The sequence below is a fragment of the Metopolophium dirhodum genome, chromosome 8, assembly GCF_019925205.1.
Source record: "Metopolophium dirhodum isolate CAU chromosome 8, ASM1992520v1, whole genome shotgun sequence".
Lineage (NCBI taxonomy): Eukaryota > Metazoa > Arthropoda > Insecta > Hemiptera > Aphididae > Metopolophium > Metopolophium dirhodum.
Window position 1 is genome coordinate 30,463,397 of NC_083567.1, and position 21,551 is coordinate 30,484,947.

The following is a 21,551-nucleotide window of genomic DNA, read 5'->3' on the forward strand; positions in this document are numbered from 1 at the left end:
TACACAAGTATAGTACATAATAGTATGCGCATAGGAAAAACGGTTTTGGTCGTGTTTGGGGGGATGTAAAAAATTAAATTTTGGTTGTACAAAATTGTACAAAAAAAAGTAAATAATACTGTACAGTTTAAAATTGAACTTTTTAGATTTTCGACATTGGCAGTGCTGGGGAAACGTTTCTCCAGCACGCGCATAACAAAACCGGGTTTTCTCGGGTTAGGAGGGTTGTACAAAATTTAATTTTGGTTGTACAAAATTGTACAAAAAAAAGTACATAATACTATTAAGGTTTGGTATTATGATTCGAAAGTGGCAGTGCTGGCGATACGGACCTCGTTGACACGCTACATATTATACGCGTCCCAAAGCAGTATTGTTTCATCGCTGGCTTAGTGGCTATCTGATAATCGGTGAAGTAAAATATATTATAACATTACATTCAATTTCAATTTACCTACATTAAATACAATTGTATTCGGTTCAACTCAGTGTCTTGTCAAATACTCAAATGTTTTAACCTTAAACTATAACATCAACATTATAATTGATTGTACTTATCTATATAAGTATCTTCATGATACACAAATCTCAAAAAATCGTATTTAAAATTATACTGAAAGTACAATAATGTTAAGTACAAATTCACACTAATGACGCACTAATGTTTGGCAAAAGAAAATTTTGAAAATTGTAATTTTTTCCATGAGGGGGGGCTGGGGAAATGCTCAAAATGGAAAAACGATTTTTCCGAGTATAACGGGTGTCGCACGAATTCTGGTTGTTGTCGCACAAATTCACACTAATGACGCACTAATGTTTGGCAAAAGAAAATTTTGAAAATTGTAATTTTTTCTATGAGGGGGGCTGGGGAACATTTCTACAGCCCCCCATATATATTTTTGAATTTACGGTTAAACCAGTATCGCACAAATTCTGAAAATAGTCACACAAATTCACACTAATGGCACACTAATGTTTCGCAAAAAAAAAATGTCAAAAATTATATTTGGGGGGGCTGGTGAAATGTACGTATTATTTGTGTTGATTTTGTGACTCATTTTATGGAATGCAAATTACTGCTACCTGAGACTGGGCGTTAACGAGTTAAAAAGTTAAAGTTAAGTTAACTTTTTAACTTAACTAGTTACTTTTGGCTTTTCATTAACTTAACTGTTAACTTACTATAGGTATTTCTTTTTTAATTAACATGAAATTAACGAATTAATTTTTCATTTTATGAAGTAAGTTAAGTTAATTTATTTTGTTTTTAATTTAATTATATTTTACTATTTCAGTCTATTTCGTTTTCATTTCAAAAAATATTTACCGTGAATCGTTAAAAGTTAAAAGCTAAAAATGTATATCATTTGAATCTAACTTATATGAAATACTGTATTAAGTATAAACACTATGGTCTATAATTTAGTTTTGGGTTGGAAAAAATTAAGTACACTAGCGTTGTATAAACGAATTCACTTTTTTTAACTTTTAACTTTTTGTTATTGGTGCATATTGACTTGAGTTAACTGAGTAAAAAAAAAATCATTAACTTGCCCAGCCTTGCTTATTGGTTAGATAATATTATAAACAAATAAATTCACCAAGCATGCTCTCCCCCGTTTATCCATTAATAAAGCATTTCTTCTAATTCTTATTTCTAGAATTACAAAATATAATATATTAAATATTTAAACTTTAAAGACCATATTTTTAAATATACTGAGATTTAATATTACTTTTGAGGTGCCCTGTGGTGATATAAGCATTTTTCCAAATTAAACGAGTATCCCCTTCCCCATATTTACTATATTTTGTTATAATAATAATTTTTTTTTTTAAATGTTGATGCATCTTAATCAAATGAGTAGGTAGTTTTTGAGTTATAAAACTTTTTGTAAAAATAATTGAGGATAATAGTGCTTAAAAGTTAAATCCATTATTAAAATGGTTTTACATAGTATACAAAATAAATAATATAATATTAAGGAAGTCTAGTAATTATTACACTCGGACAAGAACTATTACAAATTATAGAATATGTATGAATTAACTACTACAATTACTATGATTTTCAAATCATATCTCCTACATCTTCTTAAGGGGTCTCGCCATGGCTATTATTTAAGGGGCAACATTTAGGCAATTTCTAATCTAGTCTTAGCCGCGTTAGTTGTAAATGTCAAATGATTAATACTAAAGAACGGATTTATATGCATTTAAAAATATGCACGTAAAAAGCACAAAAATGTGCAGTCTAGTTTTTGAATATTAGTTTATTACAGCATTTTTTAGATTCTGAGCGGAGCGAGGAATGTAATGGTTTTACAATGATGTTTATTTCTTTTTCTTAGGTTAGGTAAAGTATCAATTATAGCATATTTTCTGAAAGGTAATGTTCTTGAGCTGGTCCTTTAGAGAGATAATTTTTCGATTTTCGAAACGCTACTCGAAATAAAAGTGGTTAAAGGAGAAAAAATGTACTATTTCACGATTTTATAATATTAAATAATTACGGACGACGTTTTCTACTAGAAATATTGCTTCAAATGAAAAATGATAAGAGATATTTTTTGTTGTATTTTGGATTTTGTTCCTTACGGTTTAAAGTTCGGAAAATTTTAGCCATTTTTGAGCTAATTATAGACATTTAAATTTTGGGAGTTTTTTATTCTAATTCAGTTAAAAACATTTGTAGAAACTTGAAATTTGGGTTGTTTACTTATATTAGCCTTACTTAGACATGGTAAAATTTTCAAAACATTTGAGTGACTTATGAGCTTTTTCTTTTCTTTTATATTTTTTTTCATTTTTATGATATTTCCTAATTATAATTATATAAATTACCTATTTATATAAATCGTTCTTAAGCAGTTCTTAAAACGCATTGTTTATCATCATAGAAACGAATAAAATTAAATAAAAAAGATTCCCTCGTCCGCTCAGAATCGTTTTTTATCGAATGCAATGATTGCATTCAAATCGAATACAGTAAAATTACACTATCCTGTCCGAGGCCCGAAGGGACGATGGACAAACATCCACCACCAAAATGCGCTGACCTACTTTTTTATTTATTGTAAATTTATAAAATCAAAATATTAATAATGAAAAAATGATTAACTACAATATTATATACAATTTTTTTTTTAATTATGGCGAAAAATATACAATTTAATTGTTAATTGAAAAACAATAAGTAACAATAATATTTTACATATTGATTTCGGTTGAATTATAACGACGGTTTGAAACAATGTGTTTGTACTCAGAAAAACATCGTTCCACATCAACGCTTGTTATGGGTGCCTATTTAAAAGTTTAAAGCCCGACAACTTTCCTTGGTTATTATGATGGATAGAAAAAACCCTTGAAGTCAACATTCTCACCTTGGTGTTAGTGATGATCAAAATTGGTCTTGTTCTTGCGGTCTCTCAAGACTTGTTGCAAGACCAAGACCAAGACAAAGACAAAGACCAAAACAAGACCATCACTGCAAGACTTGCAACCTTGCAAATTTTTATTTTCCACGAAAACACATTAGTCTATCTAGATTTTATTAATTATTAATTTATAACGAAAATAATAAGAAATTATGTGTACCTAATACCTATTGTTGTTAAATTTGATCAGTATTCGAGGAAATGGCAAATTCAGAATTATTGAAAAAAAATTAGAAATAATTGGAATTAATATTACAAAATATTAAATAACATAGTTGTTTCATAGTAATTAGCAATCACTGAAAAATGATTTTATTTTCCCAAAATAGATATGGTGGTCTATTGTCAATATATTACATTAAAAGAAACTTAAACATTTAGTACTTCTGTACTGGACACTGGTGAATAAAAGTTGAATTATAAATAATAAATATTATCATTATAACAAATATAATTATTAAGCAATTTAATATTTGGAACAAACCATACAGTTTTTTTTAATGTTATTATTTGTTAAAGTGAACATTAAAAAAACCAACAATTTAATTTTTATAAATATTTTATTGGTCAATAATTAATAATTAGTAATAACTAGGGCAAAGGACTTGTAGCATTTGCAAATTTTTTTTGCACAGTCACAAAAATAGCAGAGTGCGAAACAAAAGCGTTTCATGCTACCACAAAGCTAGTTTTGAAATTTTATTGTGCATATAAATGCATATTTTGCGTTTTTTTTGGTTTTTAGGGCAAATTTTTTCCATTTTATACTTTAAGATGCATATTTTAAATAATTTATAGGTTTACCAATATTTTTTCTTCGACGTTTTTATTTATTTATTTATACATCCAAAATAACGTTGATATTATCGACGATATTTCTCGAGATTTGCCGATCTAATGCCGCAATTTATCGGGTTATTAATTAATTATATTATCAAATAATTAATTGTAAGTCGTTAAATAAAGTTGTAGATAACATTTTTTCATCAAAATAATAAGTACCAACAGAAAAATTCTTATTTTTTATTCAAAAATATCCACTTTAAAATGCATATTTTTTATACTTAAGTGCATATTTTTAATGCATATTTTGTATATTTAAATGCATATTTGGTGACTTTTTAGAACTACAAGTCTTCTGCCCTAGTAATAACCTATTGATAAATTTTATTATAAATGTAATAGGAACTTACAAAGTTAATTATGGTGGTAAATTGATTCATCAAATACAAATATAAATAAAATAATATAAGCATAATTTAAAATGCAAAGTTTTAAACGAGTATAATACAAATTAAATTGTTTGACTTGTTTTATGGTAATGTTTGAATTTTAATATACTATATAATATATTGGACTTAAGTTTCATCTTAGAGATTCATAGTCAAAACCTACACACAGCTATAACAGGTGTTTTACAAATTTTTAAAATCTTGGTCATGGTCTTGTTTTGATCATCACTACTTGGTGTATTTTATTTTTATTAATAATTTTAGAACATTTATTTTAAGGGAAAAAATGACTATAGTTGAAAATAATGCAATAAAAAATTAAAAAACTAATTTTGTAAACAATTATGTGAACTATATCGATTTTGAATCATATTATTATGTCGCTGGAATGCCATAACCGACAATGGTGATAATATACTGCATGGTAATATTAATTACCAGCATAATTATAATATACGTTAACATTTGAGTTGTACATACATAATAAATTTAGTCGAGTATACGCATATATTATAAGTACGTCACTGGGCAAGAATATAATGTTGCTGTAATAGATATATATTGTATTTAACATAAACGTATCCTACTGCACCTCGCAGTCTCATACCATACGCCGACGGTTATTGTTCAAGTCCACTATAGGGCGGATGACGATCTTGATATTATATTTTATACTCGGGTAATCGTACAGAGATAAAAAAATATATATTATTTTCGTCATCACGTCATTGTATACGAAATTGTCAAAAATTATACCACGGTGTATAATATGATACGAAACGATTTTTTTACTTAAGCGTTTCGCGAAAACGGCTGGTGTATAGGTTTTTAATTTTTTTTTTTACGGTACCTACACGCTATTATAGTTTGTGTATTATAATATTATTGCACAATATTTTCTTCAAGCAATTTTACGTAAAAATCACGGGTTTCAAAACGGATAAAATATTCAGGATGTTTTCGCACTCGTCGTTGCGATGGTCGACGTCGGTGTTCATGCTGTCGACACTAACGTTGGCCGAGTTCGACGGTCAAATTCATCGGAACGACGACGGTGCATTGCCGTTACCGCGGTCGTCACAATTATCGGCGCTCAACGGCTCCGACATGGCCTTTCTGGGTAAAGGTGAAAACGTACCACTGAAGGACGACGACATTTATCCCGAGTCGTGGGTCTCCGATTTGTTTTACCGAGCGTTGGTTAATTTTACTATTCAGCACGTGGGCAGCTCCGCTTGCCAGAGACAAGTGGACATGTACGTTAGAAACCTACAGAATTACACCGATTGGGCCGTCAGAAGTGAGTTAACACTAAATTTGTAATAAAAAAATTATAGTGTTCTAATATATACACCAACTCGTGACTGACGATCCGATTTTAATTCATGAATCACATCTACCGAATATGCCTCCAAAAATGTTATTATACCTAAGCTTCACTATTGCACTAAACACTTAATAGAAACGAGCATAACAATATTTTCCAACAAAATATATTTCAAACGTTATCAATATTTTTTAGAAAATAAAAATTCGTATAAATTAAAAAACAAATGTCACATCATAATAGCTTATAAAATCATTGAAGTGTAAAAAAAAATTTATATTTTGGATACAGAAATCGTTTTGACTGTAAAATCATTATCACGTTAAACTTAATTTTATACTTGAAGTCTCTAATTAAAGTGGAGGGGGTTATGTATTTAAAAAAATACCCTAACTGTAATTTTTATAAAAATGAATCTACTATTATGCGCATATATCGTAAGAATGTAGGATGTGTACAAAAGAATCTCAAATTTCTTGGGTGGGGTTACCCTCTTGCTACCACTCAAATGATTGCGCTGTTGGTGATAGGTATTTAATATTTTTAATCAGCCGATTAAATTTTAAATTATTTAATTTTTAACAAAATTTACCTATACAATTATACGAGTACCTAAAATAGAAAACAATTTACTTTAACATAGCAAAATCCTTACAATCCTTAAAAACCTTCAAAATGTGCAAAATTAAATTTAGTTTTTGAATTCTCTGTGTATTTATATTTATTTTTATACTATACGGCTTCTATGTATAAATACGGAAATGGCATTTCTATAGCCTAAAAATGTCTCAAATTTTATAATATACCTATTAGCCATTTTATAAACAATTAATACGTCGGGTATTATATCATATTATCATAGTTGTGCGACGATGTGCCTATACTTTGCTCTATAATATGTACATATTACGATTATTCTGAGATGTATGAAACTACTGTAATTATATTATTATAATCATGATGTACCTACGTCCTACATTAATCATTATGTAAAAAGGCATAGCAAGTATTACCTATATCACAATAAAGGCATATTACAGTTGTGATTCTTGTGTTCTCAAGAATACAATTTTCAAATTTAAAATTAAGATTATTTTATCTAGAACATCTCGGAGACTATTATTAATATTTTATATCAAAACAAGTTATGGAAACTGTACATTTTTTGTAAATTTAAAAATGATCATCACTTGTTTCAAAATTAAAATATCTGTAAAACTCACTGCAAATACCACGTTTTTAATTTTTCGTCTCTATGCCAATTTTTAGGCAGTTTTATGTCAAATGAAAAATGAAAACTGTTCATAACTTTGGTGCCTTCAATTTTGACAAAATTCAATGAAATCAAAAACATTTGTAAATTAATTTTTAGTTAAAACTTCAAAACATTTTTAATTGTATTATCTAAGAACCGAAAATGTAATATACAAGATTCCTCTTACAGTTGTTCTCACTGCAATTAAATATTATCGAATAAATTTTTTTTATAGGTTAAAAGTTTTTTAAGTTCAAATTCCTCTACCTACCAATAATATAATATTTCATCAAAAACAAAACGAAATTATCTGAATATCGTGATTAATATATGGGTGTACCATAGTTTTTAAGACGTATAGAAACTGCCTATAATACGATTAAAATACATTAATTTTCAGTGGCAGAGTCTTGGAATCGACATCCAATTGGCATACTAGCTGGCAACAAATATCATATGGGTAATTATGACGAATGTGTTGACGTTAATTATCCAGTGAAGGGACAGTATTGTTTGTCCGAAATACATTTAATTTCGCCAATGGGAAAAAATTACAGTTTCCAAAACGGAACAGATACCATTAACGAAGTTGGCGACAATCACGCGTGGAAAACAATACTTGGGGTACGTAGTTGTAATACTTGATCTCCACTTATGAAGTTTTTATCACCATTAACAAATATCACTAACAATTATTAGTTTATATACAGTAAGAATAATAAAATAGAATATTTCGTATAAAATATTAAAATGTTGATTAGTATTCATCATATAAATTAATTGCTGTGCGATCTAAAACCAAATTTGAAAAAAGATAAAAAAAAAACACTGAAAAAATGGGGATATTATTTTACTATGATAAAGGTCCGTTTATAGATACGAGTTAGCAATTTTTTTCAGTGGGTCGATTCTCCGGATCTAGTCAAACGAAACAGTTTGAATTTAGGGATATGCATACCGGATTCTTGTTCAGCGTCAGATCTACAGACTTCGTTGCAAAATGAATTTGATAAGGTGTTTTTACCGGAGACGTTCAAAGCTGTCGTTCAAGTAGACCCGATACTCTGTACTGTGAGTGGAGATATGTATCCTTACGACATGGCGTATTTTTTAACCAGGTAATTCGATGGTATAACTAAAACAAAAACAATATTTTCGTTTTGACAGTATAGGAAGACTGAGCATTCTGATTTCCGTAAAATAAATACATTTTTAGCATAAAATATAAAACACAATAAATTTAGTGAATTATACAAATACAAATATGTAATCAATTATATCTTTCGAATGAGTCAAAAAGCACAAATAACCGGGATATGGACAGCCTGCGTATAGCTTAAAGAGATGCGTCATCAATGTTGTCACATTATACGTACATTACGCGTACCAACATCTAGTACCTATTTTAGTGTTCAATACAATAGCAGAGAGCATTGTGCCATTGGCATGTGCTGATGTTCTGTGAAACAAAACATTTACAATTTACTAAACCACGTTTATTTGGCAAGCATTTAAAATAATATGTCAGTTTTGCTATTATTGATAAAACTGTTTAATAATAATATTTGTTTTTTTTCAAACCTAACGATAGTTTATATATTAATATACCCAGAGTACCCTAACCTACCCAAGAGTATATATTAATAAAATAAAATATATTCATAACTGCAAATGGTGACCATGACATTGGTTAAAAAACCTTGACAATGTACTAGAAAATAGTACATGTTACACGCATTCAAACCGGTTAAGTATATTAAAATTACATCTTTAAGAATATATGATCAGATTTCTTTAAAAGGTCGGTTTACGGTTTATGAACAAACATGGAAATTTATATATTAAAAATCTATTAGATTCCAAGTGGAGAGATGAGAACAGAGAATGTTTGGTTTCACAATGACGATGTGTGTCTTAATTGGTGTCCGAAGTCACTTCTTATAGGTACCTACTAAACCTATTAGAAAAATGCTCCAATCATCAACTTCTAGGGAGGTTTCTGGTAGAAAATTGGATCTAGCTTGTTCTTGGAGGGTTCAAAAGTGGAAACTTCCCAGAAATTTACAAGATAATTTGGAAAAACCAAAAAAATATACGATAAAACGGGAATATTTATTCCACTTATAAGCACTTTCAAATTTTATAAAATGAAAAATATTAACTCTTTTTGAGGTATCTATTTATAGACACTTGAAATGTTCAAATTTTTTAGTTATGATTTGACTTGTGAATAATAAAACTTTTATTTGTGAGTATTTTAGTTTAAAAATGTAATACAAGGTTTCTCATCAGTTTTTCTTATAAGAATTTTAAAAAAATACAGCGGAGAGCCACATTCTTTTTTTATGTTTTAAGATTCAAATGTTGACGAAATCAGGCAAAATATCGTATTATTTTATAGGCTAACAGACTACAGACCGACTGTGTCTTCAAACAGAATAGTTTTTCATCGTATACAATTAAATCAGTGAATTCAAATTTAAAATACATCCATTAAAGTGACCTACTCAATGACGAGGTATACTCGAAAACTACTATACAGCACAGTGTCTTCCCCAGTTTGGATGCTATTGACTTTCCTCCAACCAACCTGGAAGGCTGGAAATAATGAAATAAAATATAATTATATAGGTACTTAATTATAACCAATATTAACGTATCATAGTTATATTATGTTTTTAACGAAAATATTGTATTTGAATTCGATATTATAATATATTACGTGTTTTGGAAAAAATTTATTCTATTGTATGTTATCAATTATCATAATGATTTGAAATAATATTGTTATTTATTTAATTTATTTTTTAGTGCATTTTTCATTCTAGTTGTTATGATTTGTTGTGGTGTGACCGTTTGTCATTTCATAAAACTATCGTGTCAACAAAATAAAACCTTTTCTGGTGAGTGTCTTAACCAATTGCTAACATAATATCAAATATTCGAATACTTTATACTTATATGCAGGCGCGGACTGGTAAAATAGGGCACGGGATGCTACACAATTTAAAGGGCAAATAACAAAAATTTTCGCGGCAAATTTAAAACACGTAGATTATTTATAAAATGTTAATATATTTTATTTTGTCTTAAAAAAATATTGAATATATGTTAAAAACGTAAATAAGTACCAATTTACAACAAACATTCAATCAAAATTATACAATATTATAGATCACTAATAATCGTAAGTTGGTAATGATATGCTGTTCACTAGGTTTCTAGTGTCTTTAAATATACAATAAACAATGTTAGGCAAATATATTTTAGGGCAAGGGATGCTGTAGCATCCCAGCATCCCAGCCAGTCCGCGCCTGCTTATATGTATGTTATATTTAATTTTACATTATCAGCTATAAGCAAGAAATGTATGGTAATGATATTGTGGTTTTTTAATTGGATTATATAAAATTACATTTTATTACCGATTGTAGTTGTAGGGAAGGTCACGAATATAATATATAAGTACTTAAAACCGTCAATAGTGTGTGTGAAAACCTATACATGCATACAATTATACTTATAGTTGATTTGAAAGGTTTTACCATATAAATTTAAAATAATATAACCCTATACTCTATAGACCTGTTATCAAAAAATATACTTATTATACAGTGTTTACAACGATCAGTTATAATTAATAGATACTTAATTTATTTATAGAACAAGCTGATACTTAAATAATGTTTTAATTTTAAAGTTCTGAAAATCTATTATGCAAGTTTATACGCATATTTTGTTATATATGATATATTATCTATAAACTTATTCATGCATTTTGAAAATCATTATTATAATATTTCTACGAAATAAATATAAAAATTAAAAAATATAAAATATAAATTAGGAATGTTTTAGTAAAATTATAATGAACTTAACTTTGATCTAATAAGAGTAATCAAAGTGATAGTTTCGCTCAGTCGTGTAAAAAAGTATTATATTCTGTGGTATAATTTATTTTTGTTTTACAGATGATGAATTCTTTATTTCATTTTCATTTATCAAGTCTGTCAAAGAATTATTAAAGTATGATAAAACAAACGAACTTAATATACTGAATGGTGCGAAAGTGTCAACCATGTTATTCATTTTATTTGGTCATAGATTCATGTTTTTAGTAGGAAATCCTATGAGTCATCCTCAATTGATCGAAAATGTGAGTTAAGAAAATATTTAAAAAAAAAAAATTATAAATTATGTGTTATTTGCCGTTTGTTACATACTTTTATATATGTAAATTATAAATTAATCTATTCCACCTTTCCTTCATTGCACCTTACATCACGCATCAAGAACCTTCGGTTGTTTTCTTCTATATTGATAACAGTATCGAGTATGAGTTCTTGTCTTAATCAACTAACATTCTCGATCAGTGGCGCCGAAGTACAAAATTAAATGTATGGCAAGGATCTCCGACAACCACCCACCCCACCCCACAAAACCCACTAAAAAATGTGAAACCTCCTCACAGGCTCACAAACAATTTGCCATCCACTTTTGTTTTATTTTTGATCAGATTTCTTTTCTTTTTTCAACCAATACGTATGTAATAATATTAAAATAATAATTAATTACCTGCAATGGCTGCAACGATAGAACAAAATACAAAAATATAAACAAAATGCAACCTTTTATATTATATTATGTATACAATATTAATATTGTTATTACTCTCGATGGGCAATATTACTTAATAATTTGTGATCCTATTCCTATAATTTTCATAATTTTATTCTCCTATGAACCCACCTCCCAGCTAAATGTTTATATGTATGGCAGCTGCCATACATAAACATGGACTTCGGCGCCACTGTTCTCGATCCCGACTTCTAGACTTAAGGGGATCGGAAGCAGCGTATTTATTTCACGTTTTAGACTTAAATGCCTGACAAGATTACGCATATCCAAAATATTTAGATTTCAATTCTATACAAATATTTGAGTTTATCGACCTTTTTTCTAGGTTATTGTGGAAATCAATTTTTGATATTTCTTTAAAAATTGTTCCTAAATCTTAGTTTAATTTTTAAATTTTTTTTAAATTTTTAGATTTACTTTAGTGTCTATTTTAAGATAGTTAAACAGTTATTCTAAAATCGACTCCCACAATAACCTAGAAAACCTGTTAGGTCTAGATTTTCTAAAATTAGTTTCCTCGTTGGAACAAAATATTTTCTTTCATCAAATACGATGACTTGCGCATGTGCGTGCAAACCGCTAGTTGTTTCCAGGAAATTGTAATGAATATCCCACAGTTGTTTAATATGCGGGTAGTAGTGGTGGCCATAGATAATATTTTAAATATTTTAAATATTTAACAAAGTTTAGAGTAATTTTCCAGGCACAAGTGGCACAACAATCAAAATACAAACTGACAATTAATATCTAAATATAACTGACTATCATGTTATCATTATTATTTAATAAAATAGTTTTGCACATAACCTTAAAAAGCCCCATATCGTCTTTCTCTCTTTACGTTCTCTCTTCCCCAAAAAAGCACACGGCCCCATATGGAACTGGTATAGGCATGTCCTATCCATTCTTATATTATCTAAGGTGGTGGCGCGCTGGACACTCAACAAATGTTTATTTACTACTCACACAACAGCACAACGCGATTTCAACTGATAAGCTAATTGCCTATCGTTTACTCCTTAGAAACAGAGCGCTTCCAGTCTTCTTAAATTAATACCTTTAGGTATATAGTCTGTCAAATTTACAGCGTAGGTCCTCAGTCACGTTGAAATTGCGGGAAAATGGAAATAAAAATGTCGAATGTGGATATTGCTTAACATATTATTTAACAAAATATTTCATACATTTCCTTCCTTTTAAATCAATATATTATCGTTTTCCTATATTATGTATGAATCAATGTCCGTATGTTTCAATGCTGAATATTATATTATTTAAATTATTTACATTTTTAAATCAGATTTTCTTATTCTCTTTTTTTTATTCTACAATTATTATGTTGGTATGATTATTGTGGACAAAAATATTAATCAATATAATAAATTTTATAAATTAAAATTATTATAAAATATGAAAGTATACCTACAAACATGTATCAGCATAGTCTATAGTAGACGCCGTTAGTATTATATACGTACCTACGTCTAGTGGTGAATTTTATTCAATTTTACTATATTAAATATGTACCTAGCTATGTATATCTATGAATTTTATGCCTTGGAAGAATCAATTCTACCTTTAAAAAAAATATTAATATATTATATTCATAAACACACATTATTTAGAAATCTAAAATAGTTTTTTTTAGATAAACAGTATTCTTTTTAATAATATATATCACCCTTTCGAGTAAAAAATATAAATACATTTTTAAAGTTGCAAAAATATTATTAAGTTATAATAGTATTTTAACGAAGAAATTATTTTAGGCAGACTCCCATCTGTTATTTATTTAGGTTATTTATTAAGGTTAATTTTACTATATAGATTTTAGGCTAATTATTTTTCCAACTATATTACTTAAATTCTGTTAAAATATATGTTATAACAATCTTAAATACCATTAATTAAATTACTCCTAACAATTATAGATGTACACTTATGGACCTGATTCATTATTGACTAGTATGAATCTAGTCGATCCGTTTTTCTTTATTAGTGGTTTTATCTTGTACGCGACAATCTCTCCGATATTCATGAACGTTGGATCAGTATGGATAAAGCTTGCGTCACCGGTTATCTACCGAATAATGAGGTAAAACGATTTTGTCATACATTGTTAAATCGAATGTAATTTTACGTTAATACTGATTCATAATATTAGGGCGTAAGGAAAATATTTGGTATCAATAATAAACACGATCTTAATTTATGATATTAGATTGTTACCGGCTTATTGTGCAATGATGGCGATCACAGCTAATATCGTACCTCATCTTGGAGGCGGGCCACTTTGGCCTCAAAAAACCTGGAGCGAAGCCGAGACATGTAAGAAATATTGGTGGACCAATTTGCTTTTTATAAGTAATTTTATTGACGCCAAGTACGAAGTAAGACTTATAGATTATAATTATATACTTATTTACTTATAATATATATTTGTACATAAAGTAAACTCATTGAAGTTAAAAAAAAATAGTGTTCTAAATAAAGCGGGTAAGTGGATGTCGCTCTGCTGTACAGTAGGTTACAAGTAAGACAATGTAAAATGGATTGTATTAAACTTGAATTCGATGATATAATATCATTGTAAAAGAAAAACGATTCTGAGTGGAGTTGGTTTATCAGTCTGGATTTTTTAAATTGTTATTATTTATTATAGCCTTTAAGTTAAATTAATATTATAATATTATAATTTTTTATTCGTCGCTATGGTGATAAACGCTTGGAAATTAAAATCCTATTTCAAGTGGTTTTTCGTAATTTGTCAGTAGTTTTTCCTGTGGCATTAAATAACTATTCAGAAAATCGAAAAATGACCGAAAAAAATACCATATTGATCCAATTTGATAAAAGATAAGGTACTATTTGTTGAAATCGAAGCAAAATAAATAAATAAACACTGTTGTAAAACCACTAGCTTCCTCGCTCCGCTCAGAATCTAAAACTATATTAGCCTATATTTTAAGCGTACCTAATACCTATTTAATACTAACAGTGCCTCATAGTGAGCTGGTACATATCGTGTGACGTTCAGTTCTTCATAGTTGGAGTTGTTTTAGTTTATGTTTACACAAAGAACATTAAATACGGAATTGGATTGCTCTCTACCATTATTATTTCGTCGATAATTACGCCATTTATAATCACGATTTTGAAAGAAAACGATGGAATTCTTAAAGTACACCTTCCGTAAGTAAAATGCAATGATAATAATATAATATCCACTTACGTAAATTTGAATCAATTTTTGAGGTATCTTATAAATAAAATAAGATACCTTGTATCCGGTATTTGTTTACTACTGGTATCTACGAGGTATTAGTGTATTACCGGTTATACTGTATTTTTGGTTATTACCGAAAATACCGTTCCTAGGTAGTTATCGAAAATACCATACCTCGCAAATACCAGATCTTGGTGAATTAATTAGTGTTCCCATAAGTTTCCAACCTAGGATAGGGCTATTATATTATGTCATATTGATTATATAAAAATAATAAATAATACATGTAGGCATGTGGTATTTTCGGTAACAACGGTAATTACCGATTCACGGTATATCGGTTGGTATTCTAAAATAGCGAAATAGCCGGATACCGAAAATACCGCCATCCCTAAAATAACACCCATACGATTATGTTATACAACTTGCTGTACTTGTGCACTCCGTTGCCCGTAAAAATTGCTACTCTTAGAAAATTAGGATTGTTCAACTCCTTTTGGATGTACCTCGCTGCAGTAAATGCCACTCAGCCACACTGGTAGGCAATCCGACTACGTTGGATCGCGGACAAAGGACACCTCTCCCACATTGGTAGGAAATGTTCATTAATTTGGTGCTTCCTTGCACCTGATCTGCCCAAATAACCAATGGAAATCAATAAATAAATACTAATTTCTACTGTAGACTGTAATCAATGGCAACTATTACAAAATAAATAAAAAAATATAATTTCCAATTTCCATCGTGAACCTCAAGATCCCTGTTTGAGCACCTCTTTAATGGGTGAATTTCGGCAAATCCTTTCTTATTGCATGGTTAAAGTATTAGAGGAACCACTATTACAAATTTCAAGTTCGTACGTTGAATAGTTTTTGAGATACAGTGATCAGTGAGTCAGTGGTATCTTATAGAATCTATATACAGAGTGTATCTTATGTCATTGTATTCGGGGATTTTTAACGATTATAGATCGATGACATAGAATTTCGTTAAAACAAAAAAAGACGTGTTTCTTTATTTTTTCAAAAAATAACTACTATATTTTTAATGGATTCTTGAAATATTTTTTTTCTGAAAATGTTGATACTCAAATCATCAATTTTGGTTCGCTAGTTTCGTAGCTAGTTTCGTAACTATAGTCCTTTTAGTAAAATATGCAATAATACTTTTAACTGAAATAATTGGTATAGGTTTAATTTACAAGAGCTAAATGTTTTGTGGTGCTCTTCTGTTAATGGGATAAACTTGAAATTTGAACCATAAGTTCTCTATATTGGTAGATATCGCATGCAAATTATGAATTTAGCAGTTGAAATTCTTTAAGAATTATTTAATAATCGTAATTTAAAATAGTGCCTATTAAATACAAAACTACCTAATTTCAGATTTTTAGAAAACCCCAGAACTTCTATAACGTTTAATGAGTCTTACAGAGCAAGTCACTTGCGAGCCACGCCTTTTTTTGTCGGGTTGGCAATGAGCTTGGTTATTAAAAAATTGAAAGAGCAAAAAAAATTTTTTTCAGCGGTAAATATCGAGTACAGACATATCTATTATTCGTTTATGAATTGAAACATATAAACTGCGATTTTTATGTTTTAGATTACCGTCTATGGAGGGACGTTTGTTGTAACTGTGGTCAGTTTGTGGGTACAGTTTTATGGTGGTATATTTTATGCTAGACATAGACCTTATTATCTATTTGAACACGCTCTATATTCGACTATCAGCCATTGGACATGGACGGCAATATGTGCGTGGGTCACTATTTGTTATTACACAACTGGTTACGGTAATTTGAATTTTAGTCACATAATGTTATTAAGAGGACGCCACGTCAACATATGTGGGTATGGTGTCCTCTCAATCAATTTACCCTCTTATACCCGTTAAGATAGTACTATATTATTTAATATTATAATTAAAATATTAAATGCAGTCGCTAACTTTTGGTTGCTTTGGTTTGTTACCAATTCAACGAAATCAAAATGTTAAGAGATAATGGGGGACGTTTCAGAATTAATAATAAATGTATGTGTCCGAAACTCCGAACCAAATTTCGTTTTCATACAGACAGCAATAATGTTTTATGATTATATTTTTAAGATATCAATGATATCATACAAGCCTGGAAAAGTTAATGATAATTTTTAATTGAGTTAAGTTAAGTCGATAGAAAGCATTATTTTGAAAAAGTTAAAAGTTAATAGTTATTCTAATTTTTATTTTAACTGAGTTAAGTTAAAAGTCACAAGAAAAATTACAATTAACTTATTAACTTTTGTTAAGTTATTTATTTTTTATTTAAATAGTTTGTAAAATGATTTAAAATAATACAAAGTAAATGTTTATGCAATATGGATCATTAATAATAATTGTATTATATTTATTATTTAATTATTTATAAATTAATGTAACTTGGATTTTATTAAAATTTACTCGTTATTTATTAAGTTTACATCAATAAAAAGTTAATGAAAATTAAATTTAAAAAAGTTAAATAAGTTTAACTTTTTAACTAGTTTATGCCCAGGCTTGAGTCCATCACTATAGTATTGAAATTATGTAGCACGAGTTTTAATTTTTTTCATTGTCTACAGGTCTTTTATCAAAAGTTTATGATAACAGATTTATTGTACCCATTGGGAGACTCTCATACTCCGTTTTCTTGGTGAACCTAATCGTTATGATGATGTCTCAGAGTTCTCAAAGACTACCTAATTATCTATCAATAAAATCATTGGTAAGATAAAAGATAATTTGGAACATCAAATAAAAAATATTATGAAGTCACTAAATAATTTGCATTGTCTTCCATTAAAAAAAGATTGTTTATATGTACGAATACCTATAATATTGTTTCAATTCGTCTGTTTATAGTTGGATGCTTGGATATCCGATACATTTAAAACTTATTTAATGGCCTTAGCATTACACTTAGTTATAGAAGCGCCGTTTGGAAATTTGATTAGACAAATGTTCGGTCGAGGGTAAGTTATTACTTAATTATTATTTTCATACGTGAAAATTAATATTTTGGTTTGGTAAAACAAAATTTTTCCTCTCAGTAGGTACCTATAGTCTACACCAGAGGTCACCAACTAATTTCCACAGGGGTCTGTTTTGAAACTTACCATACTTTCCACGGTCCAAAACACATTTAAATAACGAATGACTTTTTCACACATTAACAATTAATAACAACCATACTAAATCGTAATAAAACGTACTTTGGAAATTCTTAGATATCATCGTTTTTTTTGACATAGAGGCGCGAGCGTATAACGTTACTAACGTACTCATCAGTCATCTTTTTGGAATTATTTTTTGCTCCTATGGGCTTTCAACGTATAACGCTCAGTGAAGAAGACACGTATATAATATTGTATATGGACATAATGCGAACTACCACGAATTCGTTATTAGTTATTAGTTAATAATTTATCCATAATGTTATTGTTTTTATTATAATTATATATTAAATACCAAACGAAAATATTGAAGAAGACAGTGTTAGGCTAATACAATAACATGATAACAGTTGTTAATAATTATATTCTAGCTTAAATGAATATATTTTATGCATAATTTTATATATGACCTAAAGGATGAGAGGGAGCTGGATCTAACTGGTTGCGCAACTGTTTCCTTTTAATAAAAGTTGTTTTTAATTTAAAAAATGTATACATTTTCAAATACAAGGACTTATTTTTGACAATTGTAATTATTCATTTATTAAACGGTATTTATAGTGCTCAACGCATTATATTATAATTATATAGTTGGGGGACGGAGTGGCCGAGCGGACTAAGGTCTCAAAACCTCGGTCACGTGGGCGACAATTTTCTTCGGTCAAGTTACGGTGTCCGGAGAGAAGTGCCGCCATCCCGCACCCGGGCATGGTAGATACCTACAGGTGCCCAATAAAAAATCTGCCAAACACAAAATACACGTGTTTTCTAAACCTACAATTGTTATTGCCGGGCTTTACGATCAATTAAAAAAAAAATAAATAATTATATAATAAAATGTCATTAAACAATAGTTCTAAGAAGAATTCAACCCACTTTCGGAAAACTGGTCTAACACCTTTCACATTAAATTATATTTGATTGATTTGTTATGGCCGATCTTAATGTTAATTATTTTATTTATAAAATTATCATTTGATAATCTAGAATTCAAAAACATAATGTTTCAACAATCTTTATTTTATATTTTTTAGGAAAAAGAGTGACTCGTCCATAAGAAACGAAATACCAATTGAAAAAACTACAACTGCAGAAACTCCAAAAAAAGTTATGACTCATTTATAATAGATATTAGCCTATTAAATCTTAAAACATAAGCTGAATAGATATTACTTTTTTTTGTATATTATATAAACTATATTATAATTCAATTTTCATCAGATATGCGATTTATAATATTTTTTTTTTGTAAATCATAGTTAAGTCTTATAAACATGTATAATAATCATTTTTAAGATTTCTTCTGTACCCGGCCGGGGGGGCGCTGCTGAGTGCCTGAACACTAATGTAAATTCTCTTGTCACTTACCATTAAATTATTAAATTTGCTTATTGTACTTTACGTTGTGTCGATTGTAAATATTTTAAATATAAAATAAAATAAAAAACATCATCAAGGTTTTTTCTCGTATTGTATTATTTACGTATATATAAAAAAAGTACTTCGGAGAAGTAAAAAAAGGATTTCTGAGCGTAAGTTGAAGCGATTGGGAGAAAAGTTAGAATTTTTATGTTAATAAAGAAGTGAAATCAATCTCAAAATTATGTGCCAAAAAGGCCTATGGTTGAAAAAGTAGAATTTAGAGTTTGATAAAGAAATTAAATCAATATCCAAATTCTGTGCCGAAAAGACACATTGTTGAAAAAGTTCGTGAATTTTGAGGTTAACAACGAAATGAAATCAATCCCAAAATCCTGTGCCTCAACTTGAAAAAATATCAATTCACGAAAACTTCAAGATGATCAACTGTACAAACATTGAAAAAAAAATTAGCACATAACGGCGCGAATTACAGATTGTCAACAAAAATTCGAGTCAGACAGATTAACTCGTAAACAAGTAAACAACTACGATTTGTGGTTAATTTCATCATTATAATATGATGCCGTTCTGTGCTAATTTTTTTTCCAATGTTTGAACATGTTGAAATTTTTGTAAATTTATTCAAGGCACATCATTTTGGGATTGATTTCACTTATATATTACGTATGTCGTATGTATATATATTATATTATATTATATCGTATATCATCATAGGTACCTGCTATACTCTTTTTCACATAAGAATGTGAACCGCTTTCGTGCATTGAGCCGCCGAACCGTGCCGACCCCCTAGCCGATAGCTATGCGTTCTGTGATTGGTCGACAGTCATCGCCGGCCGTCGGACGCCCGTGCTAAAAATCCCGAAAAGTACCGGGCGGTAAAGTGGAATTCCCCATGAGTACTGAACTCAGATATCACGCGTGTTCTCTGAACAAACGGACACTAAAATATATACTAGGGTCCTCATAAAATATAAACTTTTGGTTACATCTTATATTCATATTATTATTATTATAACCTCCTTGCGTGACGCGTTAACATTTTTCTTTCATGAAATTACCTTTGTCTTGATTACATTTTAGATTCTGAGTGAAACGATGAATGTATTGATTTTACAATGATGTGTGTTTTTTTTTTTATTTTTTTTTTTTATTTTTTTATTTTTGTGTCTGTGTACACGATAAGTAGTCGAAATAATGCTTCGATTTTCGACTTCAGTATCTTGTTCGATGGGAAAGTGAATATCGTTGGTGCATTGGGGAGGTCAAAATTTTAATTTCCCAGTAGTTTTCAAAAGCGATGTGAAAAACAAAAGAAAAATTAAGGAAAAACGGGAATTTTTACGCAAAATCGATTTTTAACAAAATCGATTTTGGTTATTGGTGTAACTCTAAAACAAATGACCGTAGATGCATGAAATTTTCACTGGTTGTTTATATTTGCATTTTCTATACACAATACAATTTTGAAAATAATTTGACTTTTTTTGAACTGTTTACGGACATTGTCAGTTTTCAGTTTTTTTAAATTTTTTTTCTATAAATATCAATAAAATTTTATTTGTTGGGTAAAAAAGCTTGAAAATTTAATAGAAGGCTCCTAGGTTATTGTTTCAAAGGCAGATGAAAAAAATTAAAAATCCTTAGTCACAGTTTTTTTTTATACACGTTATAAGTTCAAATCTTGAAAAAATACGGAAAAATCACGAAAATTTGCAAATTATTTTGAGTTAGAAATTCATAAAAAATTTTCTTTTTAAATCTAAGATTTTAAAATCTAATATAAGATTCCTCATAAGTTTGTCTAACTTTATCAAAAAAAAAATTTCTACAAGAAAGTCAAATTAAATTTTTATGAA

The 21,551-nt window shown here is 28.8% G+C and overlaps 1 protein-coding gene across 1 annotated transcript; it reads left to right on the top strand.

Annotated features, from left to right (window-relative positions):
- The first annotated feature begins 5,290 nt into the window (after positions 1-5,290).
- On the top strand, positions 5,291-19,760 carry LOC132950363 (O-acyltransferase like protein-like). The gene is made up of 13 exons (XM_061021785.1): positions 5,291-5,972; positions 7,655-7,878; positions 8,155-8,372; positions 10,066-10,157; positions 11,226-11,410; positions 13,824-13,987; positions 14,114-14,282; positions 14,891-15,084; positions 16,504-16,645; positions 16,721-16,910; positions 17,719-17,861; positions 17,999-18,108; positions 19,344-19,760. The coding sequence occupies exons 1-13, from the start codon at positions 5,627-5,629 to the stop codon at positions 19,432-19,434; spliced, it is 2,268 nt and encodes a 755-aa protein (XP_060877768.1). The 5' UTR covers positions 5,291-5,626; the 3' UTR covers positions 19,435-19,760.
- The last annotated feature ends 1,791 nt before the right edge of the window (positions 19,761-21,551 follow it).